Raw genomic sequence first — 27905 nt, forward strand, 5'->3', positions numbered from 1 at the left:
ATAAGAGCCTTGTTAATGACTTCAGCACAGCCAAGATTTGGGAAAATATCTTTCATTAATGTATTACTTATAAATTACTAGCACTTGAAGTATTTTAAATAAGCTCCATATTAAATAAGATGGATTACATGCGTTACTTTACACTGTATTTATTTTATGAAGCTGAAAGGTCTGGTATTAAATCCTGGCACTGCTGAAGTGGATGGCAGAGCTTGCACTGACACCAGTAGGCCAAGGTTTCACCCACACTTTAATTTCCTCAGTCTGCTAACAATTTCCTTTGACTCTGAAAAAAACACCTAGAGAAACTCAGTATCTCAACATCGCCTACTATGTAAGCCTGGGAATAATTTTTCTCAAGGTCCCAGGGGTATCGTGCGGCCATTAATAGCTGTAAAATGCTTTGACATGCAAAGTGCTATAGCAGGACTAAGGATTGTTATTATTTGCATGCTGCAAATGCCTTATCCTAAAGGCAGGAACGGCACTATCTACTTTGAAGATGAGAAGTTACCATCATAAACCCCTATTTTCCCTTATTTTAGCTTGCTGCGCCTTAATTACAATGAAGGTGGATGTCTAGCACTGGGTATCAGCCTCCCGGCGCGCGGGCTGCGCGAGGCCCGGCGGGGAGCCGCGGGCAGGGCCGGGCAAGGGCCGGGGCCGAGGCCCCGAGCGGCAGGAGCCCAGGGGCGCCCGCGACCCGGCGGGACAGGCCGGCCCGGCCGTTCGGCTCCGCACGGCAAAGGCGCGCCACCTCCGCCTGAGAGCGGGAGAACGGGAACGCAGCAAAGGCCGGCGCCTGGGCAGATCCTGCTCCTGTACCGCATTCCCACGTTTTCCAGTCAGGACCCGCCGGCTTTGCCGCCCTGCCCAACAGCGCGCCCGCCTCGGGGCCGAGCGCCGTTCGGCCAGGCTCCCGCGCGGAATGGCGGCGGCCGGGCCCGCCCCGCCCGACTACAGCTCCCATGATGCCCGGGGGCAGCCCGCCCGGCGGGGGGGGGGGGCGGCGCATGCGCGCGGGGCGGGCGCGGGGCGGGCTGCCCTGTGGAGGCTGCGAGGCGGCGGAGGGAGCTGGTCGCTGCCGCCGCTCGGTGAGTGCGGGCGCGGCGGGCGCAGCGGGGACCGCCGAGGCCGCCCGGGGGAGCCCTCGCGGGCGGGAGCGGGCAGAGCCCCGGCGCGGCGGGCAGCCGGGCGGGCCGAGCCGGGCGGCGGGAGCGGCCGCCTCGGCGGCGCGGGGAGGGGCCGCCCGCCGCTGTCCCGCCGCGGCGGCAGCCGCGGGGCCGCGGCCGGAGCCCCCGCGCGGGCCGTGCGGGCTGCCGCCCGGCTGCCCCGCCTTGCCCAGCCGCGCCTCAGGGCGGCGCCGCCGGCCCGGCCCCGGCTCGCCGCGGGCGCCGCCTGCCCCGGACGCCGGCTCGTTCTGGTAACGAGGGGGCCGCGGCGCGTCTGCCCGGATGCGTGTTCGCTTCCCCCGCGACCTGCCCGTCCTCGCCGCGGAGCCCGAGCGGGCCCGCGCGCGCCCTGGGCAGTGGCGCCGGGGCTGCCGGTGGCCCCTGTGTGACCGCACGTCGCCCTGCAAAGGGAGCTGGAAGTCGGGCGAGTGTTTGAGTTAAAAGGTCAGAACTGTCTCTGTGCAAAGCTGGAGTGTGTAAGGCGGGGTTTTCATGTTTGCAGTGGAAAACTAACTCTTGAGCAGTTTAGTTTTCCTGCCGCGAACAGTTAAGGGGACTTTGTGGGTTCAGAACTTGACCATAGAGAAATCGAGGGGAGTTCTGTGGGTGGTTAGTGGGTGTTCAAACAGAGAATACTTCTATTTTTTCATAGGCAGCACCCAACTTCACCATGAAATCTAAAATCTTTAAAACTTAAAAAACTTTGCCTGTAGATCTCATTAGCATAACTCAACTTGCTTTCTACAACTTATAAGTCATGCATGTTAATGACAAATATTTTTCCGGTATCTCCATGGTTGACAAAAGGGTACGTACTGTATGTAGCACTAACATAAAAGTCTTCCGGAAATGAGAACTTCTCTCATGAGACTATGCTCAAACAGGAAATAGGCTTGTTAGAGAGGTAGGTTTGCACTGAGGAATGACCAGACCCAGAAGGCCCCTTTGCATGTCTGTATATTTGTTTTCTTGTACTTAAAGAGAATCTGGCACATAACTTTCAGAGGCCAATACTGAAAGCTTATCTGCTGCCTTCTTTGTGGATAGGTGCAAATTGTGTATTGAAAATAAATGCTGTACTAGAGAAGTTACTTTATACTTTAAATTTGCCATAATATGCTTAATATATTCTGATGTTTTGCTAGCATATTAGATATATAGATGGTGAAAGACAGTAATTGAGGCAATGGAGAATTTGTAATTGGCTACTACTTGGAAGTTTACCCATTTGCCTCTCTTGTATGTATTAAAGTATTACATACAAATTTAGAGTACTTAGATGAGTGCAGACACCCAACTTCAGATGTTCTAGATGAAAGACAACAGGAAACAAGCAACACAAGCTGAATAAAGTGAATTTCTTCTATTGTTCTGTTCTAGGCTTGCATGTTTTGCCACTTTTCTAATGAATGTGAGTGTCAGTGTTTTTATGAATGTTCAGATAGCTCATATCTGGAGTTGCTTATTAACTGAAATGTCCCTGGGCAGTTCCTTGAGGAGCAGATATTGTGCATCTATTAAAGAAAATCCAGGCATTGTCTAAAAAAATTTGTAATCAATTTATTTATTTATAATCTTTATTCTAGGCCTTTTGTAACATCTGATCCAGTGGTGTTGCGCTCTGTGTGTGTGTGTAAGTGGGAACGGATAACCGGAGCAAAGATTTCTGCTGGAGGAACTTCTGTCTCCTCAGAGCAGTCAGTAACTGTGGTAACTGGGGTTTTTAGCTGTCATAGGAAAAGCGTAGCAATCGTTTTTTCTGAGGTGCTTATCTTCCTATTCTCCTGTCAAATCCCTGCAGTTATTTGAGATCGCAATAACTGCTCTGCAGGTAGTTTGAGGAGAAGTCTGGAAGCGTCTTTGATATGGTTGTGCTGAAGTACTATCTGACGTGCCCTTTTCACGAAGGGTCTCTTCCACACTATGTTAACCCTAATGAGTGAACAATTCCGATTCTTGAATCTGTTGTCTCTGTTATTTGCTGGAACATATGTTATATTTATACAGTCTGGTAGCGTGGATGATTGTTTTTCAAGAATAGGCATATAGAAATAAGTTTTTATTGGACAAAACTAACTTGGCAACTTAGTCATCGTTTAACGCATCCTACTAGCAAGGTAACTGTTGTAATTCTGCGTAGTGGTGTGCAGGAACTATAAAACAGCAAAGCAAACTTTGTTTGCTTCCTGAGCATCCTGTAATATAGAGGAAAAGCTAGAAGGACCTGGAAATTGATTCTCCCACTAACAAGTCCATTAGCAAATACCTATTTATTATTTGTTGTTCTTTCAGTTGTTTTGCACTAACTGTCTGTCCACCTCAGTCCTCTGTATTGACAAGTCTTAGGTTGGGAGAGCATGAGTTTGTCATGTATAAAACTCAGTGGATTATTTCTTAGAACAGAATGAAGCTTCAGGGTGTTTATGTACAAAAATAGCCTGAAATAGCCATTTCTTATTGACTGAAAGAAATGCCTTACTGAGATAAAGTATAGGCAAAGATGAGATGCCACCTACTGGTTATACAAAGTCTCAGACTTCTGCTGAATGTGCGCTAACTCAGTCAAGAGAACCAGTGTCATGTGCCATGTACCTCAAGCTGGAAATTTGGAAGGGTCAGGTTAGTTCTTAGGAACTTTCTGATAAGAAAACCACTGCTGGACTACAGAGGTGTCATAAGATAATACAAAATCATCATGAGGAACTTGGTGGTATTACCGTAATAGCTTCTGTATGTCTCTTCACTGATATTTCTTCTGGTTTTGGTAAATAAAGATAACTCTTTCAAATGTAAATAGTATTCATAAACAGTTATCTATGATCTTGCACAGTGAAAGTTAAAATTGTTGGCATTGTAGGACTTCCATGGGGAAAAGCTTAGATTAGGCTCCGCTAAGCATCTGGAACTCTTTCGGGGCTTTGATGGGTGCAGGAATGCTGTTAAACTCTGCCTGTGGACTCCCCTTTGCCAGTTAAGGTTTAAGATGCTGATTGGAAGAAGACTCTAAAGTAACACATGAGATTAAAGTGACCTCTGTGAACATGCTGGCCAAAACTAGCTCAGTTTGTTTTTCATGATGTCACTTCTATTTTAAAATCCAAGTTACGGAAACCATTTACAGTGGACTTTAATAAGACTGTAATTTCCCGTGGATAAGATATTTCCCAAGAGTTATTCCTGTTAGGGTTGCAAGAAATTGTGCCTTTAAAGATACTAGATAAATTTCTGAGGGCTGAGTCTTTGTAATAAGATCAGAAACTAGCTATTTTTAAACATTTGCTTTTAACGTAGACAGGAGAGGACAAAAATATTTAAATGTGGATAAAAGGTATATGAAAGTTGCTTCACAGTACTTTAGAGGATGATTCAGGTAATCATAAAATAGTATCAAATAAAACTATTGCTTTCTTAAATTCTTTGGTTTGTTGCTTTCTCAGGTGAAAGAGTAGTGACAAGCTTTTTCTCTCTGTGATGTCCTTCAGAATGTCTTCATTACTATTGTCTTCATTGCTTCTATCTTTTCCTTAATAAACACGAGCACTGAAATTTCAATCAATCAAAGTTTCTATTCAATAGAAACAATAACTTTGCTTCTGTTGTTCCTGAATCTTTCTTGTGCAGCTGTTGAGTTACTAGAACAAAGAACTTGCTTTACGTTTCAGTTATATGTCTAAGGAAAGAATATTAGTCCTTTTGACTTTTACCATTAAAACAGTATACACATTAAAGCTAGGAAGGATATTTAGAAGAAAACTAGCTCTTCTGATTTAAAAAAGGGTGAAGTATTCGTAAAGCTGAAATTACTGTTTTTCAGTGAGATGTGCCACAAATATTTTACAATCTAAATAACTTCACTCTTCCTTTCAAGATTTTTTAATTAAATTATTCATTTATATTTTTTCCACACCGCGTAGTTACGGTGACTGAGGAAAAGCAATTGAGAATGTCAGTTTAAAAAGTATGATATTAATGCGTTTAATAGGAAGTGAAGGGTTTTATTTGATGAGACTATAGCTTCAGCTGGCCATTATGCCCTATCTGGGCAATGAGACTTCTTGACACCTTTTTTTAAAACCTGATTTTTAGAATGTTATATATTCATGTTTTATATGCCTTAGCTGTGTGGATTTTTGTTTGTTTGTTTGTTTGTTTGTTTTGGTAGGGAGTGATCTGAACGTCATTACCAAGCACTCCCTGTGTAATACAGATGTGCTAAGCAATGTTACAGTCATAACTTTTTAAAGGTGTCTCATATTAAGTATTCTACTGTATTTTAAAAATAGTTCGGTTCTGATTGATAGGTGTTAAAAATTGTATTGTTAACTCATTCCGTGGCCTCTTTTAAATTTACTGTACCCAATATGATTCTCTTTTGTTGTGAAGAAGATTCACTTACAAAATTAGTGCTATTTTTGCCATACTTATTTATTTTTCACTTTTTTGCATGAGCATTCTAGTCTGTACTTATTAATCCAGCTGTTGTAGCTAAATACATAGTGACTGGACTCCAGGTTCTCTCTGAATTTTGCAGATAGATGGAAAGACCTCAGCGTACTGAGGACGCTTTAAAAATTTAAGTCTTAGATGTCCTAATTGTTTTTAACTCCTCAAAACTCATAATATGATATGATATGCAAATAATGGTGCCATCAAGTGAGCCAAAACATCGTTTGAAGTGGATACATTGATCATGTGGTAAAGCCAAGTAAGACCAAGGACTATGACCTGTATTACAAAGATGAGCAGTTTTTCCAATGTAAAAGATAAAAGTGCTCTAAGTAAAAGGTAGTTATTTGTGGGTGGCTGCATTTCTCAGCTGCTAATAGAAAAAGTATGGCCTACCTGCATGTAAGGTATGGTTATGCAGGCATGTAGTGGTACTCTTCATCTGAGTAAGGGGAGTGCTATACTCCAATACGTTAACTGTTCTGTTCCTTATAATTACCATTTAAAACTGTAGCTTTTAGTATCTCAATGTAAAAGTACGTGCAGAACTCTGCAAAATAACAGTATGCTGATTTAGTATTCAAACTATGCATAGGCATGAGCAATGCTGTGTAACTGGCTGCAGGAAGTGTTTTATTTTATGATGGTGTGTAATAGTTTAAATTGTAAGGAAGAGGAAAACATTAAGGCTCTAGGAATCAGAAGTCTGCGTGCAGATTGCATCCACTGCAGCTATAATCTAATTGCTCTTCAACTACTATGCACCTCTAGAAATGGATATATCACAGGATTAGGAAAACGGTAGCATGTGGTATGGTTACTTTTGGAACATAGCTTTGAGAAACATAGGAATATTAATCAGTACTTTTTCTGTATCTAGTAAATTCTCTTTCTCATCTGTGGCCTCTTGTTAAATGTCAAAGCTCTTTCAACATGACTGGCTTTAACCTGGGGAAGCCAGACACCATTCTCTTTTTTTTTTTTTGAGCTATCTTAATCTATGTTTGGTAGTTTAGCTTTGGAATTATGTCCTAACGATGTCAACTGTGGTTTACAAATAAATTCTAGTATTTATATCTCTAATATTTTTCATAAGGAAACATCCTGAAAGTAGTTGAAATACATTGCTAACTTATTTGCACTTTTTACTAGGAACTGAAAATATACCATTCTTGCTAAGATGATTGTTAAACCACATTTACTTTACAGGCAAACTTCATTGAATACTATGGATGGACCTTTGTATGCTCATGTTTATTCAGTGTCTCTGAATTGAAGTATCACAGTATATAACTATGACAGGCAGTATTCGAAGGGAGACCTTTCTGACTGTAAACAACTGAGATGAAGGAATCCTGCGAGCAGGATACTATAACATGGCACGTGTATACAGCCTTCCCTTTCCTTTTTTTTAAGAGGCAGCAACCTTTAGGTTGATCTGTTTTTGAAGTGTGGTTAAAGTATTGCCTAACTTCAGATATGAAATTATGTATAGTGTATAGTAGGGTGTATGATGTGAGCATCTGAACTGGAGTTTTGACTCCACAGAACAAATAACTTCTGCTGTCTGCCTAACTTCTGTGTTGAGTGTTCTTATTAGAACCAAGAAAGATGTTAAAGGGGCTAATAAGCCTTAAAGTGTGGGTCTAGCTTTTGCTCTAGAAATACACTATGGACACTCTTCCTCATGTATAGAGAACCATTTAAGTTACATTATTTTTCTTTGTGTGTTCAACTGGAAGCAAAACTTTGGCTGAGGAGAAGTTAAAAACAAGAATTTCTTAGAGAAAAATGAGAAAAATGAATCGGTGTGCTTAAACATTATAGTCATTAACTGTGTGTTTTTCTATATCAAATGCTCAAAACTTTCTGACTATCAGAATCAAGATTACCTATGCTCTCTGTAAGCAAGAAGTAGTATAGACTTAAGTCTTTTGAAGAACTCTGATTTTCTTCTAAATACAGCACTTAGTGAGCAGCTATTCTGTCTGTTCTGTATTTTTGATTCACTTCATCTTTGCCCTCTGTCGGTCAGCTGGGAAATAAAGAAGAATAGGGTGAGACTGAGTGGACATAGGAAGTTACATAGGAAGTAACAGTATTTCCTAGGCCTTTCATCAAGATATTTTAATTTTCATCTGACAGAACAAAATGTTACTTCCATTGTAGTGATATAATTAACTCAGGAGGCAAACATCCTTTATTTCCTCTGTAGTTATTACTGACTCATGTCCTTTCTTATTACCTAGTTCGCGTCTAGTGAAGTTTTCCTTTACTGTATCTTAGTCAGTTTGTAAAATTGACCTTAAACAGCAGCAGCAACAATATATACAAAAGATCTTAACTGTTCATTTGACATCAGTATCTGTAAAGACTGATGGCAGTAAACTGGGGTTAGAAATACAAAATTTTTTGGTGATTTTCCCCTAGTCTGCCTTGCTCTTTGGGAACACCTTGGAGTTCTTATTAAAGAAATTAGGCATTGGCATTAGTCTATAAAAATATATGTAGCTTAACTTAAAAAAAATAAAATAAAAAAAGAATCCAGTTATTGATTGCAAAGGGCATGGCAGGACAGGATTCTTGCCAGTGAAGAAGCAAGGCATTGATAGCTTTCTAGTACTCTTTTGATTGTAGAATAATAAATAGATATGAATGCTGGATGAAAAAACTTCCCTCTTAGAAATGTACTTGCAAGTTGAAGATGCTTGTAACCGGGAATTTACCTTAACTGTGCCTGTTTCTTTTAAAAACTCTTTCTGCAGATCTGATTAAGGTTTTGATTTCGGAGTGATTGAGAACTTGCTACTGCTCAAGTCATGACTCTCCCATTTCGAAAGGACTTGGACAAATACAAAGATCTTGATGAGGATGAAATTCTCGGCAAACTGTCAGATGAAGAATTGAAACAACTGGAAACTGTTTTGGATGATCTTGACCCTGAGGTAGGTGTTAGCCAAGAGAAGTTCTGGTTTTTTGTTATGTTTAGAAACCAGTCTGATGTAACTTGAGACTATTTTTTTTGCTTGAATTCATTTTGTAGTTGGTATACTTTTGTACAGAATTTTCTCCTAATCTGCTAATGATACTACTCAAAAAATTTATGTGTATATGATGTCCCAAGTGGTTATTTCCTTTTGCAACATGAATGCAACCACAGTAGAGGAAAATACAAAAGAGGATTGTCAGGAGAAGCTCTCTGAGAGTTATTTATAAACGAAAAATTGTTGTTAGCAGCATTCTTGAGAAGAAAGTTTATTTAGAAGGCCAGTTTAACTTTACTGTTTCCATTGTTGTATGGTAAACAACCCTTTTTTATCTACTTATTTTGCTGCTTCTACAGTTGCAATTTGAGGGGAGGGAGGGTATTAAAGTCTTCTAGATTCCTGATCCTGTATCTCTTTGCCTACACTACTCCTGTCCTCTTCCTGACTTGGCAAAGAGGAGGCAAATACTCTGTTCCTAAATTATGATGTCAACATAGAGTATTGCATAATTAATACTTCGGCTTTCTGTTACAAAGAGCTGAGTTATATCCTCCACTAATACTACAGCTAAATTTGAGTCCAGTACTAATATTTTCACCTTCTGATTCTCTTTCTTTTTTTTTTTCTTGCTTTAATAGAACCAGATTAAGATTGAGCTTGATATTCAATGATGATTGTAAAAAACATTTATGGTCATGTATTTTCGTGCATGGCAAGATATTCCTGATAGTAATTGACTTTGGCTTTGTAGATATTTTAACAAAAGAGAACGGGCAGAAGCAGTTGGTCATTTTTTATTATAGTCTGTAATTCCTCATGTTCTGTTCTTTCAGTATGCATATCCTTCTTTTTTTTTTTTTTTTTTTCCTGATTTCCTTCTCCCCCCTGCCAACTGAAAGAGGATGATAGTAGCAAAAAAAACTTGAGTTAGCCTCAAGAGTAGAAATATATCTGTATTGCTAACTGAATGAGAATAGAATACTTCTCAAGATGTGGTAACATACTGATATTAGTAATGGAAGAAGTAGCCCTCTTACTGTATGTCTAAACTGCAAATAGGTGAGTTTTATATACTCCTTTCCATCTAAACAATTCATTCTGGAAAAGAAATGCAAGCTAACTAGCAAGTTTAGTGCTGGGAGCTGTTATACTTAAGAAAGAATTGCTTCAGTTCTACTGAGTGCAGTATACTCTAATTAAATCATTGGTATCTGAAGAATATATCCCCCCCCCCCAAAAAAAAAAAAGTTGCAAAGGAATTCAAGATTGCCTGAAAAGTAGGATATATTGGATTTGAACTTCAGGGAGGGGAGAAGGAAGGGAGGGAGGAAGGAAATTAATCTAAACAGGTGTTCACTAAAACTTTTTAAAACTGTGTGTGTTTGCTCCATTTTGTTTTGTAGAATGCACTTCTGCCTGCAGGCTTCCGACAGAAAGACCAGACTGCTAAAAAGGCTTCAGGTCCTTTTGACAGGGAACGACTCCTTGCATATTTGGAGAAACAGGCTCTTGAGCACAAAGACAGGGAAGATTATGTGCCTTTTACAAGAGAAAAGAAAGGTAATAACACCCTTTTCTGTGTAGGTGGCTATGAAATTTCTGAAGTGGACCAACCAGAACTCCTCTGAACCAAAGTTTATTGAAGGAGTGGCAGCTCTAATGCTTTTTACTGCTGGCATTTCCCAATGAGTGCTTCGGTGCAGAGGCAGAACACTTTCTGTTCATGTGAGTTGGGATGCTGGGGCTGGTGTATCTTTACACATACCACGGGAAGGAAGTAAGACTGAAAGATTTTATCAAAGATTGCAAAGTTCTTATGAGGATTGTATTCCCTGTGTAAGAGCTGCCCCTGATTAGTTTCAGTAATAACAAATGCTGTTGTATCTGTGGCTTATGCTCTGGGCAGCTGAGGACAAACAGTAGCATTTGTAACACTATGTTAAATTTAAAGTATAGTAGTAAAATGATTTACCATGGTAGATACCAAATAATCAAAGGTGCTGTAGGTCAGTAAGGCCAGGTATGTTGTCTATAGTCATGTTGTCTTTCTAATATCTTTTCTGAAAGGTTTTGAAAAGATTGCATCATTATTATTAGATAATAATTGCATAATTAACAAGAAGCTTTGAAATCTGGCTGTGGTTTGTGCTACAAAAAACTTGAAAAAATTGACCCAATAGAGTAGACACATTACTAAGGTCTGGTATTTTAAATCTTTGCTTTGGATTTTAGTCTTCTCACTGACTTGGTGAGAAATGCTTTCTTATTTCTGTATGTCTAGCTGGTCTAATAAGTCTAATTATTCATTATATGGAGTGAGAAGGGGGGATTCTATACTTCTTTTTTCCCCCTCTTTCCCTTTCCCAGTTTAGCAGAACTGAATCCCAAAGTGGTGATTATGGCGTCCAGGTTTATCCAGGAAGCTTACTGTGGGTTAAACAACCTTATTTACTACAGATTCTGGTAATCTTGTTTCTTTACATTAGTATAAATGAAGATTCTCTCCCTCAGTTTCCTTAATCATTTTGGAGTAATGTGTATTACCAAGACAATGTTGCATCTCTTTCACTGATAGATGATGTGATTCCTATATATCTTTGGTGCTGTTATTGCTGTGTGTTGCGAAACATGAAATATCTGAAGTCATGTAAACCATCCTGATGTAATAAGGTGAACAGTACTAAGTAAATCTGAGGCTTAAACCTCCAAAATTATTATTGCATTTCTCGTGCCGGATCTAGTTTCTAATAGTGCTGTGTATAAAAGCAAACAAACAAAAAAATATTTTGAAAAAAAGATTTAAGGTCTTAAGTCACATTGTTGCAACAAAGTGTTGAGCCATACAGTAAACTGTTGTTGCCTGAGAAATAACTGAGGCCAAAACATTCATGAAACCAACTCTCATGAAATGCCATTTAAAAATATATCTTCAGCAAAACTAGGTTTGTCTCAATCACTTTAAATGAAGATGTAATAAGAGTTTTGCAAGACACATGCAAAGAGAAGGACCTTTTATCTAAATAGTAAAGCTAGACTTAAGCTCTGGGTTTCATTGCTATGAAATGTATTCCATACATCTGAGCAAATCATATAGGCTCCTCATTTCTGTTTGAACAGCAACATATGAGAATTATCACAATGTGGGACAAAAGCACGTCAAACCCTTATAATGTACTTTGTACTGTGGAGTGCAAGGAATTAGCAAAATATCATATAAACTAAGCTTTGTATTTCAATATTTTGTGCTCTTCTAATCATGCTATTTTCCTCCAGACTCTCTGTCTGCATTCTTAATAAAATAATTGTTCTGTATAGATTTGCTTTTAATATAGCTTTTTCAGCTTTATTTTTTTTCCTGCTATTTCAGTCAGAAGATACTTTAGCCTAAAGTATTAGTCACCTGTCTAGAGCTTTTTGGGATTGACCTGCACAGTTGGCTTGTGTTGATCTAAATTACTGTTTGCTTTTGTAGCAGTAGAATTTGGGATGTTGTATTCTCTATTTGCCTTTCAAACAATCACTTGTCTTTAAAGGAAAATGTATATTATGTGCTGCGAAATGAAGTAGTTAAGATCTTGTAGGAGCTTTGGAGAAACAACTTGTCGAACTGACATTCTCCATACAAGAGCGCTGGAACAAAATAATGTGTTCTACTAGCCTTAATGTAAAACAGTTTTAATTCATTGCTACGTGTTCTGTAAACAGATAACAAAAAACAGTACAGGCTCTGCAGTGTGACACTGAGGAAGTTACTTGTTAGTTGAATTAAAAAGAAAAAAAATCAATGTTAATTTGTACTCAGAAGTGAGTTGATGAAGCTTGGTCTGTCTCGTAGTAAGAATTAGTGATGATTGAATTGTGGATTTTATGTTCTGGATTGATGAAATCACTGAGCATAAGATATATAGCATATGCTAAGTATTGCTCTTTGTTCTTATTCATAGAATCGCTGCTGATAGGAGATTGTATTCGGTTGTCCTCAGGTGACACTGAATTCCTTTTCCACAGATAGAATACTACAAAACAGATTTTAGACTGTTTTCTGATCTGCCAGCAAGAAACTAGCTAGAATGAGTGCTGGATTGCTTTTTATGGGTGTAAGAATAGTGTTAATACAGAAGTGCATGTATACGCTAAATGTATCTGACTTTTGCAAGACTTTCAATCTTACATATTATCATTCTATATGTAATATCTAGTATCTTTCAGTAAATATGATCCAGGTTTTCCAGCTTTTAAACAGTGCAGTAGTGTGTGATTCAGAACTTGGTTCATTTTATTGCAAAGAAAGCCTGTTTTAAAACTAATTCCAAGATATGCATCACTTAATATAGTAGCTAAAGGCATAAAAGATCAGAATATATACTTATTACAGAAACTACTGTGTGACCATCTCTGAAATTTGCCTCTTTATATTTGCCTCTTTCTTCATGTGATCGTATCCTTGCTATTTGGAAATGTTCCACTTAAGGGCCAAGAAAGCTCTTTGTCTTATGGACTGTGCAGATGTATACATGTATTCTTTTTTTTTTTCTTTCTTTTTTTCTTTCTTTCTTTTTTTTTTTTTTTAAGAGGAAAAAAATGCCCATCCAAACTTGCAATAGTGAGGAGGCAGGGAGGATCCCAAATCTGTTTTGGAAACGGACCTCGAGTTTAGATCGTTGTCTCCTAAGAGACAGCAGTCTTATTCTTCTTGAAGTATTTGGTCATTACCTGGGAGTGGTAAGCAGGGGGAGACAGCTGCTTTCCTGTGTGAGTTGTAAATCTCTGAATTCTGGGCTATGGTGAGATGAAACTAGTAAATGAGAGGTTATATAAACGTGGGTGTTACCTGTTTTATAACAAAACTGCCTCTGACCCAGCTGATGTGACAGGAGTTGGCTCTAATTAACACTGCTGGAGGGGAGCAGCTTTTAACAATTTTGCCTTAGTAAATGCTGAAGTATTGATTTGAAGTCTATGGTGTTAAGTGTGCTAGCTGATACTTACATTTTGTTTGGATGAAGAAATTGTTGTATACTTTATCCTTCTGCTTTTTTTAATTAAGTTATCTTAATATTCGAGCAAGTATGAATAAAAGTTTGCTTCTGAGAAAGAGACTAAATTTAGAAACTGAGGTTCTTAACCTGTGAATTTAAGAATTGGTGAAGTTGACAACAGAAAAAGTAGTTCTTATTTGTAGGGGTGTTTTGAACCAGTCTGGTGACTGTTTGAAGTTGAAGTTAACCTGGTAAAATAAATACATTGTTAAAAAAATTGCTTTTAATTGATAACAGTTGCGTTCACCCATTTGCTGCCTGCTGCACAAATGCTTGTGGTAGGGTAGGGCACAGGAGTCAGTAGCTGGATGGATTTGAAAGGAGGAGATGGGTGGTGAGGTTTGCTTGTGTGTTTTTTGTTTTGTTTAAAATTGTTCACAGAGATAAGCCTGAAGCATTAGTGTAACTAAAGCATTAATGGTGATCTGAAGATGGGTGACTGGGCTACTTCTTGTATTTCTTTATAAAATAAACAGAAGAGGCTTAGAAGAATTGAATTTAAGACTGCGAGGAAAGATCCTGCAATACTGCTAAAATCAGATTCCTGTGCTTCCTTTTAGATGTTGACACTATACCGTGACATGTGTGCTGAAAAGCATCTCCAAACATGCTCTCTGAGATTATCTTTGAATGTGTTCTGCATTCTGAAAATATGAGAACTCCTGATTTTAAATAACTCAAAGTAACCAAAAAAGGTGATAGGGATTTTCTTGGAGGACAGAAGAACGTAGATAGAAAATATTTCCGGTATCAAAGAAATGCCATTTAACACTTTTTTAGGAAGCATACTTTCTTAAAGTGCTATATGGGCACTTGTTGCCACCAATTTACTTTGCTTTCTTGCATAGGATAAATCTTAATTCCTCATCTTGAACATGGATGAGAATTTAATAGCAATAAGTAAAGTTCTGTTGGAAACTGTGTGCACTGATGATCTCAGAAATAGACAAAATTAGCTTACAGTTCTCTTAAGGTTTCATGTTCTTTTATGGAACAGGGACAAACTCTTTTCAGTTGTCCCATGTGACATGACAAGAGGCAATGGGCAGAAATTGAAGCACAGGAAGTTCTGCCTGAATGTGAGGGGGAATTTCTTCACTGTGAGAGTGATGGAGCACTGGCACAGGCTGCCCAGAGAGGTTGTGGAGTCTCCTTCTCTGGAGATCTTCAAGGCCCGTCTGGATGCAACCCTGTCTAACATGCTCTAGGTGACCCTGCTTGAGCAGGGAAATTGGACTAGATGATCTCCAGAGGCCCCTTCCAACCTTACTGATTCTATGATTCTGTGTCTATACAAGTGTAGGACTTTGTTTTTTGACAAGACTGATTATAAAAATGCATGACTGAGATGCTCTTTAAGTTCTTAAGGCACTTGGTTTTTTGGATTTCTGGGAAGAAATCATGTAGTACAGAGAAAAAGCCAAAGTAATACGGAAAGTGTGAAATACACCGATGTTGTAGATCAGGACAATCTGAATAAAGGTTCAGATGCTCAAACCTCACTATGTTTCCTTCTCTTCTCCCTCCTAGTAGTCTGAAATCTTCACTTTGATAGTTTACTTAGGGAAAACAGTGGAAATATAGACAGTGAAAGGCATTAGATTGTGTTTGTCTGTTCCGAGTGTTTCAGAGGTTAATGAAAATCTGGTCAAACAAATTCTCTCATCTCTTCTGTAAATTACAGTTTAAGTTGGAAGTTTCTCTCTCCCCTTTACTGACAATGATACTGACAAAATAAAAGTTGGATAGTAGTACCAAAGAACTGTATCAATTATATCAAAGTAATCTTGTATGTTTTTCACCCAAACCTTCCACTTATGAAGGTCTTCTATTAATCTTGAATCACCACAGTTTATTTCGCAGTGTCCATCAAAATGGTGGTATCTGTGGTAATGCATTTCAGCTGGTTTCAGCTACTGTTTGTAACTCAAAGTTACGTAAGGAGATTTACTTTCTGGTTCTAAATATGGATAATGACCATTTATACAAATTTCCAGAGTGGCAACAGCCCAAGAACAAAAATACTGTGGTGCTAGCATCAGATCTTTGTTGTCATACTGTGGCGTTAAAGAGAAAAAAATGATATACTTCTATCTAATCTGTGTTAGCAGAAATGCATAATTTCCTTTAAAATGAAAATGATCCACAAACTGTTCTAATCTAAGATGGAAATTTGGGGGGAGAGGGGAAAGGTGGATGTGTTCTTATGTTTGTTTTTGCTGTGGAACCTGGAATCTATCTTCAGCACTGGTTTCTAGAAATGTTGAAACCAAAATTCTGATTTGTCCGAGTTTCCCAGAATTAAAACTGAAATGTGCCTATGAAGTTTCTTGTCACTAGGAGGTATTAAAGAATGCTGAACTTAGTCCAAACATGTAACAAGATACACTTGTATCCAACGCAAGGGAAATATCTTAGGCTTCTGACCATCTGGTCTGATTCCGGTACGTGAGGAGGACTGTTGTCAGGTAATTGGAATGAACTAGAATGATTCATTTGTACATGTGTCTGAAAGTACTTAGAGATGAATGTGAAAGATGAATTCCTGAATTACCACTGAGAATTTTTAGGAAAATTATTGACACTTCCTGTCTTGGGAAATGATTGAAAAAAGTTGGAACAAATTTTCCACAATTCTCTCTTCTAACAGCTAAGGCAAAGAAGCCGAGTGCTAATGTTGAAAGGGATACATCAGGTGTTTTACAGAAATACCAAGAGCCAAGATCTACTGTGTTTTAATTTGATCTAGTAAATTGCATCTTATTGATGTCATTAGACCTGTACGTGTGTGCGTGCCTGCATATATATACATATATGTGTGTGTGTATATATTAAAAACATAGTATTTCTTTCAAATTTTCTTTCACTTTTCTTGATCTTTGACTACATATCTGTCTGTAATGGCTGAAAGGTTGTTGCAGAATGCAATATTATTACTGCTCTTTTTTCCCCCCTCTCACTGAATCTTCTGTGACCTTCTATAGGTCAAGTATCTTCTGTTGCTCTCTACAGTTTAGAAAATAGCCTCTTTGGCAGTTTTTGTTAGAATATGAATCTAGTATCTTGTTTTCTGCTACTCACAAGCTTTGGTTTTCTTAAACAGCTCAGACATCTTTTTATTTTTTCTTTAAAATTCAGTTAATATCCAAAATCAAAAGTAGAGAACATGCTGTAAAATTGCAATGAATAGTCTGGTCCATATTTTCAGATGATTCTTGGATATCCCACATATATGACACATTCAAATGACAGCTCTGCCTAGATGCCTTTCTGTGATGCAGATAAACATATCAGTTATCATTTTCCAGCAATACTGAATTTTCTTTACAGGTACTTTCTACAGCGTTTAAAATTTATGATGTAGGCTCATATAATGCTTTCTAGTACTTTGAAGAAGCAAATAAGATTTCAGCAGTCTGCATCCTGACTCCAAGCATGAAGTTACAAGTAACATGGGATTTCTGTTTATGCCTTTTTCTGATCTCTGACTCTCAAGGACAAACAGAAGAAACCCCATTGCTTTGTTTTTCTTGGTGCTTTTGTTCTGAAGATTTACTAAATGTATTATGTACTCCATAACTATAGAAAAACTTACGGATAAATAGTTACATAATACAAATAATATCAGACTTTTCATTTTCTTAATTCCAGGGAAAATATTTATCCCCAAACAAAAGCCTGTACAGTCTTACACTGAAGAAAAAATATCTCTTGATCCAGAATTGGAGGAAGCCTTGACAAGTGCCACAGACACAGAATTATGTGACCTTGCAGGTTAGCTTTTTAAAGTGTGAATAGGCGGGTGCATATTCAGGCAAGAATGATCTTTTTAATTAATGTTATGGTATATTTGTCATCTGAAACCTGACTATATGAAGTTATAGTTGTGGTAGAAACTAGATTATGTTATGTGCTGATTTACTTGTACCACATCGTTGTGGAGTTCTGCCAGCTTTTAGCAGGCCAAAATAATTAACTTGATGATAGGTTTTGAGTTTGAAAATCAAATGTTTTATGTTCCCCTCTCAGACTGAGGGCTTTTTGTTTTGCGTACACTACTGCTTTTTCTTACATGTAACAGTTGCTACGTGCTTTGTAGAACTGTATTCCTGAAGTTTCAGTCGAGAGTTTTGTGCATAATGATATCATGACTGATCTGCACTTTTAACTATGATGCCTGAACCTGGTGAGGTTGACAGCCTTTCTAGGTGAAAGGCAACTAAAAAGTCTGTATTTAATGAAAGTTATTTCTACTTTTCTTTAAATTATTAAGAGATTAAATGGATTAGTTTACTGATAATCTGGTGTTTTACTCTCATCTGTTGTTTTTAAAGAAACTCTTGTTTCCGAGCTGAATTAGCCAGGAACAGAAGAACTGTGGGGTTTTTTTCTTTTCTTTTTTTTCAGCTATACTGGGAATGTCGAACTTGATAACAAACAATCAGTTCTGTGATGTAGTAGGAAGCAGTAATGGAGTTGGCAAAGATAACTTCTCTAGTAAGTATTTATGCAAGTGCTAAATAAATGAATTCTTTGTACTGCACATAGTCGTTACTATAGCATTAATTATTTTCTGTTGTACTAGCATTCTTGATATTGTTCAGTTTTAATTTGGAAATATGCATGTCTGCTAGTTGAGTTATAGCAGAGGTGGAAATAAAATACATTTATCTATACTAAAATCTGTTCTGCAGTTAATCCACTTTGGGGTAAAAGTGGATGCAAGCCCATTTGTGTGTGTTGGTTTTCAGGCTTCATAGGCTTTGTGTTTGTGTTTATAATTCAATTCCTGGTGTGCTTTCTGAAAAGAACTAGTGTGCAAGAAAAGCAGAATGAGGCTGTGAAGGGCTTTGGAAAAGAACGTAACTTTATGAAAATATAGTCCAGAGAGGATTATATGTTTTTGAGTGGGAGAGGGATGTAAAGACTGATCAAATCATCTTTAAATACAGTTAATGTTTACTATGTGTATTACTTGCTATGCAAATACATGTGACCTGTTTGATTTCAATTATATGCCTTACTTTTCAGATATAGTAAAAGGGGAAAAAATGCTGCCTGTTTTTGATGAACCACCAAATCCCACAAATGTGGAGGAGACTTTGCAAAGGATTAAAGATAATGATTCCAGTCTTGTTGAAGTTAATTTAAATAATATTAAGGTAATTGCCTTAAGTCTGCAGTAAGTATGCTGCCTTTTCTCAGTAAAAGATGCTTAAAGTTCTAAAATTCTGTAAGACAGTCTAGGCTTACTTTAAGCATGGTGTTTTTTCTGCTAAATGTTACCATGTGTGCAATCTCAAATCGGAAACATGGAAGTAAACTGATAAGCCATTTTGCTGTCTTTTGCCAAATGTGTATTTAAAAAGCCTCAGAACTTCCTCATGGAGTTAACTTTCTTTGAATCCTTTGTTCTTTATGGAGAAATGTGTTCTCAGCTACAGCTATTGCCAACAAGTTATACTTGTACCTAACATCCTTTTGATTCTCATGCAAAAGAGCTGTCAGCAATTAAGGGTATTTCTACTCCTAAATGTAACAGCTGTGTTTTTAAACACGCCTAAACCTTTTATTTACATGAATGAAAAAAAGTGCAACATTTTGACTTAAAATGTAAAGAACAATATGTTAACCCAGGCCGCTCACACTAAAAGTAGAAAATACAATTTGTAGTTTAAGAATATTGTTCAGTAGGGAGAAATACTAGCCAAAATAAATGCCTAAAAAGGTAACAGAAATACACTGATATAAATTGAGAAATTTGCTATCCTAATTTGTTATTAACATTATTCCTTTTACAGTTGGTTGCTACTAAATGGCAAGAATTTTCAAACTGTAAATTGGCATATTCTGGAATTATTTTTAGTAGAACACAGAGGGTGACGTTCTATTGGTTTCACCACTTCAAATTTTTCTTATTGCACTAATGAGAAAAAGGACCGATTTTTGAATTGTGAGAGATTAATTTGATATTGATAGTTATCGGAACGTTCACTTTGTGTAAATTCTGCTTTTCCGTAACAGTTCCAAGGCAGCTAGAAAGTATTTTTTGACACTTCTACTGTGGCTGTGACATATGTATAGTAGAGGTGACTTTGTTTTATAGAATTGGTGGCTTTAACAGCTGTTGAATTTTACACAGCGCTGCTTCATATCTGGACATTTACTGTGAGACTGAGACCAATTATAGTTACTATTATAGTGTATTTAGCTGTAAAAAGAAGCAGATCATGGGACATGTGGGAGGGGAATAAACATAATAAATATCTCAAGAATGTAAATACTGTTTTTAATTCAAGAACATCCCAATTCCAACGCTGAAAGAGTTTGCAAAAGCCTTAGAAACCAACACACATGTGAAGACTTTTAGCCTTGCAGCCACACGAAGTAACGATCCTGTTGCTGTTGTAAGTGAGCTGTGTTTTTTTGCTAATGTTTTTAAGTGGGGAACATGGGAAGTTAGTCTGGAAGAAAACTGGTAAGGGCTTGAATCCTGTTTAAATATTGAGGATGAAAATGATTAACTTCTGTTAGATCATAAAGTATGTTTTCTGTTTTTAACAAACATTTTTTGTATCAAAGTTGTTAAATACTTGCTAGTTCACAAATATGCAGCAAGACATAAGAGATATGAGATGAATGAGAATTGATTAGTTTTTTTTTCCCCAAACCTCTTCTCCTGATTTTTCACTTGAAGTAATTTTGCTAACCTCCTTCCTGATCTTCCTTTCTTCTTTCCACCAACATTCATTCTATGAGTCTGTAGTATGTTCGAAACTTGCATAAGAATCACACTTGAGAACTGAAAAGCTCGTATTTCTCAACTAACTATAGTTTAATTGCAAAACATCTATTTCTCTGATCTCTCTGCTACCAAAGATTGCTCAAGGCAATGCTCTATTAAGCATGATATTAGTGAAGGATATCTAGATTGACACAATTAAAATCTGAGTAATTATTATCTGGTCCTTTTCTTTGTATGTTGAATCATAAGGTGTACTTTTTACTTTTTTTAAAAAACGTGAGAAAACAGCCTTAAATGTTTTTCTGGGATAATCCTTTGCATTTGTTTTAATTTCAGATTGGAAAGAAAATAAGTTTGAAACATTCTGTTAAATGAACATCTGAAAGCTATGTTTTGGGTCAATTAAAACATTCCTTTTCAGTAGAACTGAAACATTTTGTAATTAAATATAGAAGCTTTTTTTTTTCCTGCATTGTAAGTTAATATAAAAAAAAGGTTATGGTTATGAAATTAAAGGTTAAAGGTTACGATAGTAAGCATCAGGAGTTGCCTGTTTTTATTTTCTCAGAAATAAGATCAGGTACTTGGTGTTTTCGTTAAAGTACTTTTTAGATGCATATTAGTATCACTTTTAAGGCTTTGAATTTACTACTTAACCAAATTAGCATACAGAAGTGTTCTGAAAGTCGAATTTCCTGTTTACAAATTAACCATATCTAATTCTCCTTTCAATCTCTTTTTTGTTCTTTTACTACTTAGCAGCTTGCATTACTCATTGTATGCTCTGAAGGCTTACAAAATGGAATTGATCCAATATGCTAATTTCAGACAATTTATATTCTGTGTATGCTTTTAGCTTGTAACAAGAGTAAGACAGGCCTTTTCTTGACCATGTAATTTTAAAGAGAAATGTAGATAAAGCCTAGTTGAACACTCACTTCTGTCTCAAATAATAAATGCACACTTAATCAGAAATGCATAGTGTAACTCTACACGTTGCTCCTGCAGAACTAGTTAGTGAAAATAGTTTTCACTCTGTCCCATGGTTTGATGCAATGTAGCACAATTCAAAGTTTTAATGATGCTTCCTTGTATTCCAAGGCTCTTGCAGATATGTTGAAAGTAAACACAAAATTAAAAAGTTTAAACATAGAGTCAAATTTCATCACTGGAGTTGGAATTTTGGCACTGGTCGATGCACTGAAAGACAATGAAACATTAACAGAGATCAAAATTGATAACCAAGTAAGTGAGGGGGGTAATATCCTAATTAAAAGCAGTCTTTATGCACTGTCTACCTTGATTGATTGTATATTTTTAGATGGTAGCTTGTAAAACTTCCCAAAATATTTTGCTTTTAAATATTGTAACCTCACGCGTGATTGTCTTGAAGGGTCTCACAAGCATCCAGCTGAAGTTGATTCCTGGTCACTTCTGTGCTTGCTGGTGCTTTAAAGTGGACAAACAGGTGTTACGAGCTTTTGCTTTCCAATTTAATACTTGCTGATTAATGGGATGAAAGTATTCTGACTTTTTTGTGGGAGGAGTGAATAAACCTGATTTCTGATGTCTTTTATTCTTTTGTAATAGAGGCAGCAGTTGGGAACAATTGCAGAAGTGGAAATTGCCAAGATGCTTGAAGAAAACACCAAGATCCTTAAATTTGGATACCAGTTCACACAGCAGGGACCTCGAGCCAGAGCAGCTGCAGCGATCACAAAAAATAATGATTTGGGTAAGGCCTGTGATTATTAAATGAATGTGGCATGTTCTAAAGGTGTTTTTTTCCTGCATTTCTGATGTAATAAGGATGATAACGAAATGTGAGTAAATATGTTTCAGATTTCTTCTATGCTTTACTCTTACTCTTCTGTTTGCTGCTTAGTGTTCTTTTATTTTGTTACGGGGTGTTCAGGTGTATGAGTTTTGGACTTTTTAGCATTGTCTAGAACAAGGAAGAACATTTGAATTACAGGTAAGATGGGCAAAAGGAAGGTGGTTTCGATTGTTTAGTTTTGATTCAGGTAAAATTCATTGTCCCTTTAAAAGCACCATTAGAAATTATTAGTGTAAGATGCTCTCCTCCCTGCCTGTATATCCTATCTTATTTGGAATGTAGAAACTGAATTGTCTGTCATCTGCAGTGTCTGTGACTGGGTTGCTTGTTCCCTCAGAATTTTGTTAATACACAGTTATCTTCTCTGCTTCTGTGTTAAAGGTAACTGGTAGCAATGACTTAACTGGTTGCAAAAAAAACTTTGCGGGAGCTTGGCTGTTAGAATCGTAGCTAAATGGAACAGCAAAAAATTGGTTAGTAATGTCACATGTGAAAAGAAATCATTTATGTAATAATTTGAAGTATTTGGAGCGTTTGAGTATAACCAGATAATATGGGCAATCTATTTAAATAGGATTACCTTTTAAAACTCTACTTAAACTTGACTTTTAGATGCTTTGTAGTTTTGTAGAGATTTCACATCTTCTTGGTGTGAAAATGGGCCATGCAGTTTTCTAGTAGTAGTTCTGGAATAAATGAGAGGGGATTACATAGGAAGTCAGAGTCTGATTTAAAGATCTGCTTCCCTCTCCGTAAAGTTCAAAGTGGAAGAGAACAGCTCTGAAAGGGAGGGGGAGTAATAGCTAAGATCTTATAGGGAGAAGGAAGGCACACAAACACTACATAATCGTTTCTCAAAATAGATTTCAGAACAATTTTTATGTTATAACATTTCAAGTGTCTTTCTCCTGTCATTAAGGCTTCTCTTTTTGCAAGCTCTCATTTTAGCATTTGACTGTTGGAAATCTATGTTTCTACTGATATCTTGCCTTTTTTCCTTGCTTTCTTAGTCTGGAGTATGCAAGTAAAAATTTCTGCAAATGCCTTTTCATCTCTCCAGCCCTGAAGCTACAGAGACGGGTTACTCTGAATACCCAGTTGGGTATTAAGCACTGGAAACTGAAATGTTTAAAATCTCACCTCTCTGTCTTTGTACGTGTGGTGTTTTTTTAAGTCTACCCCTTCTACCTTGTTCACACTGGTGTTATATAACTTCCTTGTTCTTGTTTGTCTGAAACTGTGCACAAATTGCTTTTAACTGCGTGACTGGAGAAGTCTAAAGTTAGAATCTTTTCCATCCATTCTTGCAATTTGGTGAAAACAGGTATGAATAACCTTTGTCACTGAAGAAAACAATTTGGATTAGAATGGAGATCAAAAAGTCTATGGGTTATTCTAAAAATAAGGAACCCATTGGCTTTAGAAAGAGTCAAGCTGTAGTGTTTTAAATATGAGACTTAAAGCATTAATTGAAAACCATTTAGTCTACTTATATTTTGCACTATTTAAAGCATTTCTTGAGACAGAAACAAAACTGCTTTCCCTCTGTTTCCCTAGCAAACATAATTTGCTATGGAAAAAGAAAGCATCAATCAAAAATACTACAAATACTGAGCAAAACTACAGTCATTCAGTGAATCTTGCATATTTTAACTAAGCAGCTTGTGAGCTTTAGTGATTTTATTCATAAATTTTTGCTGGTCTTGCAATTTCTGACAATAGAATCTTTTATTAATAAATAGAATGCTTTTAGGCTGTTGAACATAACATACTGTTTTTTGCTAAACGTGCAAGTCTTATTAAGGTATACTATGAAACTCTTGTTTCTTTTGAAGTCGTGTAAACTTAATTCTCCACCAACAGAAATCGGCAATATAAAATCGAGTAGTTTAAATCTGCTAACTGAATGTAGAATGATTGCTTCTTGTTAGTGTCTCCTCAAATATTTGAAGCTGTTCATGAATAACAATAAGCATTGCCAAGTATAAATTTAATGATGGATAATACTAAGTGTTAATAATCTTAAGTTGTACTAAGTGAAATTAAGACACAAAGTAGGAACCACTAGCATGGTTCCGCTTACTGATGTTGTAGAAGTGCTTACAGTAGTTTCAGTGATTAAAAAACAGTAAAATCTACTTTCTCTCTTACTACAGTTCGCAAGAGAAGGGTTGAAGGAGAAAACCAGTAAATCTTGTTGCTGCCAGAACTGTGTTCACACTTCAAGAGTCCTCGAGGCACACTCATTCACTGTGGGCTTTGGCAATCTTGGACTTCCTTTACTTGGGTTAGAAGGGAAAAGACTGGAAACCCCACTCCTTTTAAAGCAAAGCTATATTAATCTGTGTGGTATGCATCACATTTTTCAGATTGAGACACAATAACTGCACCAGTCTCTGTAACATATTTTTTTAAAAAAAAAAAAAACTTTTTTGTATTTCAAGACCTCTACTGTGCTTTCCACTAAAAATATAAACACAAATCAATGGAGTAATTGTCTGTAGTCAAGGAATGGGACATTCAAGATCACTGGGCAGGTAACCCAATTTAAATGTTGGAAAATCTAGGTGTGCTTATTTACGTGGAGGGGTATGTGTACATTCTTAAGAACAATACTTTAGTGATAAGGGATTCTTCACATAACAGTTGGACCCATTATATAGAGCTACTCAGCCTTGTTCATATGCACTGAAGAGAAATTTTTACAACTATCTGTAAACAACTTCCTACAACTATTTGTAGCTCTCTTCTTTTGATTCATTCTTTGTACTGTGATTAGGTTCAAAAGACACCCCTTTAAAAAGCAGACAAAACATAAATTGGCTAAGGACCTCTTGTCCTAAGAGATTTGTGAGAGACTAATAAAAACTAAAGTGAGAGCCTTGCAAATATGACAGTATTTCTATTGCACCTAAATCCTTAGTCATTTCTAAAGTCACAAAGCTGTATCTTGCTCTGTATCTAAACTGGACATGTTTTTAGACTGAGTTCCTGTGTTCATCATAGTTTATATTATTTGTTTAAAAATCCTTATCTAAATAGATAAATAGTGTCATTTTCTTTAGAAGTAGTGGACATGCATTTGTTAAAGTCTGCATAATTATGTATTGGAAATGCAGCCTTAACTGTAAAACCAGTGTCCTAAGTAAGTGGCAGATGGAAAAAATCCTTTTTAAAAAACTGTTGCATTAAACTACTTTCCTTCATATAAATCCATCATTTCTTTTTTATAACACAATAAAGTCACACTTTTAAGAAAGGATCTTTCTATTCTACTTCATGTCTCAATGTCAAAACACTACATAAGACATGCAGAAATGAACCAATTTGCAAAGTGAAATCTATATTGCATAGTGCTTACTAAAATACTTGAAGTTCTGTATCTAAAGCAAATGAATATGGCAACAAGAATCATTTCAGTTTGCGTACACAATCACAGTGGACTTTGATTTAACGTGAAATCTAGAGGCTATTTGATGGAGGTATCTTTGGATTATTGTATTGTACTACATTGCTCTGTTTTAATGAGATCATAAATTCAGAAACATTCTAAAACAGTTCTAAAGGACTGCTCAGCTGTATTTATAGCAACAGAATTCAACTGACTATCTTCATCAGAGAATCATAATATGTTGAGCATTTTATGTATAGAAAATGTCAAGGACTGAAATTTTTGCATTGGGTAATACGTTTATACTATAAAAAATCAGTAGAGCAATTCTTTTTCACTGTGCCCATGTTATTTTACTGCAAATCATGTATTAGATCTTTAAAGACAGACTTTATTCTGGAGGTGACTTCCAATTTTATTGCAACTGTACAGAGAATTTTAAATTATAGTACCTTCAACAATGATGTAAATAACAGGTTTATAATTATATAGGGCATTTCTTGTATCAGAATTAGCCTTTCATTGACTAATTCCAAATAAATGTGGGCTCTGAAAAGCAAGCTGGAATTAATTCTATTCAAACTAAAGGCTTTACTATAAATTTAACCTAGAAATGATCTGATGAGTAACAAGAAAAGGGGCTTCTTTTATTTCTGGCTTATATAAATTTTCAAGGACTTTTTTAGGCAGTTTTGAAATTTAAGTTCTTATACCAAGCATACACTTGCAAGCTAAGTGAACTAAGTGGGTGTCTTTTGTGGATTTTTTTCTTTTTTGTTTTTACAAATAGTGCTGTATAAATATGGCCAAAGCATGTCATGTGCGGAGCTGTCTAGAGCTGTACTCAATCATTTTGTGTCAAAAAACAGGCTGTAATGTCTTCCTTCATTTGTTGAAGGGCTACATGTTCATGAAATCTGTTCACATACTGTGCTTCTATGATGATTTATTGTGTCATTATCTAACAAGATTATGTGGTTATCTCCTACTTGAAGGAGAAAACTGAAAGTCTGGATTATGGAAATGGTAGCCGAAATCTCTTTATTTTACTTCTAAAATCAAGTTTATCTGCTTCTAATGGTCTATACTGCAATCAAAGTCAGAGGCTTTTAAGTTGCAATTCTTAAGTGTCCTGTCACAGACAGTAGTAATGAATCTCTTTTAATTGGCTTAGCTGTGCAGGTAGCAGCTAAATATTTGACTGCTTGTTGGCACTTCCAGGATAGAAATCTGACAGACTGGCCATAGAAAATTGACTTTTTCAGTCAGAAGGATCTGGCCCTCTGAATTACTGAAGGACACTTGGCATGGTGCATGGAGCAGTTAAAACAATTATTTTTGTGCCTATGATGTATACTCCATTTTGGAATAAATGAAGGAATTCAGTCTAGCTGGGAATCATAAACAGTTTCAATAAGTAAAGTGAATGTTCTGCTTTAATAGTTTCAGATGTAGTGAGATCTTGCGTATGATTTCATTTTTTTAGTGCAAAAGTGGTATTACTTCAGTAGCCAGCTACCATAAACACAAGATCCCTTTTCCTAAAAAGGTGGTGGGTTTTTTTATTTTTATTTTTTTTAGATTATTTTCCAGGCTTAGTGCAGGAGTCATTTGACTATGTGTTATTAATTATGCTGGGTTCCACTCTTTAAGCATGAAAACAAACTATATTCCAAAAGAATTATCTATTTACTGTGTTTTAAATAGCCTCATTTTCTCTACAGCTTAATACTGTTTGTAAGCTACAAACGGGCAAGTGTTCAATTTAAATTTCCATTGAGGAAATATGAATTGAGTGTTTTAGCATATTGGCACTATATGCTGTCAGACTGTGTAACAGTAAAATTTTTGAATGATTAAATTTATGTATTGTTTTGGTTTTTTAATAGTACATGAACTTGCACAAAGTTGACCCATGCATATATGTCAAACTTTCATTTTTCCAGTGGGAAAGTGGATTACCAAATGATTCTTCTGGAAGTAAAAGGTTACTGATCTAGAATTTGATTTTCATATAGCAGCTGGCAAAAGAATGTGTAAAAGTCCATAAAAAGACTGAGAACATATGGTCAATCCAATTCAAATTGTCCAAGCAAGTAAACAAGAAATGGGGTGAGCTTTTATGCCTGCTTTATACAGCCTTAGGTAGTAAGACAGTTCATGAGTTGTTTGCTCTTTTCTACCCATTCCCTGCAAGAGCTTTGCCACTTGGCTGAAATGCCTGTAAACAGGCTTGTGTAAGAAAAGATCTCTGGGGAGCTCCCTAGCTCAACAGCCACTGCCCCTCT

At 36.8% G+C, this 27905-nt stretch overlaps 1 protein-coding gene across 3 annotated transcripts; it reads left to right on the top strand.

The window, feature by feature from the left end:
- Positions 1-1025: 1025 nt before the first annotated feature.
- On the top strand, positions 1026-27482 carry LOC134144558 (tropomodulin-3). 3 transcript variants are annotated; one of them, XR_009959416.1, is made up of 11 exons: positions 1026-1094; positions 8384-8563; positions 10009-10165; positions 17296-17418; positions 18052-18141; positions 18676-18806; positions 19944-20051; positions 21491-21634; positions 21980-22124; positions 23237-23378; positions 24383-27482. XR_009959416.1 is itself a non-coding variant. In XM_062583587.1 (10 exons), the coding sequence occupies exons 2-10, from the start codon at positions 8438-8440 to the stop codon at positions 24415-24417; spliced, it is 1059 nt and encodes a 352-aa protein (XP_062439571.1). In that variant the 5' UTR covers positions 1424-1616; positions 8384-8437; the 3' UTR covers positions 24418-27482. The 3 variants fall into 3 exon arrangements, 1 of the variants encoding a protein (XP_062439571.1); XR_009959415.1 differs by lacking the exon at positions 1026-1094 and adding an exon at positions 1422-1616; XM_062583587.1 differs by lacking the exons at positions 1026-1094; positions 23237-23378 and adding an exon at positions 1424-1616.
- Positions 27483-27905: the final 423 nt, after the last annotated feature.

The sequence above is a fragment of the Rhea pennata genome, chromosome 10 (assembly GCF_028389875.1).
Source record: "Rhea pennata isolate bPtePen1 chromosome 10, bPtePen1.pri, whole genome shotgun sequence".
Taxonomy (NCBI): Eukaryota; Metazoa; Chordata; class Aves; order Rheiformes; family Rheidae; genus Rhea; species Rhea pennata.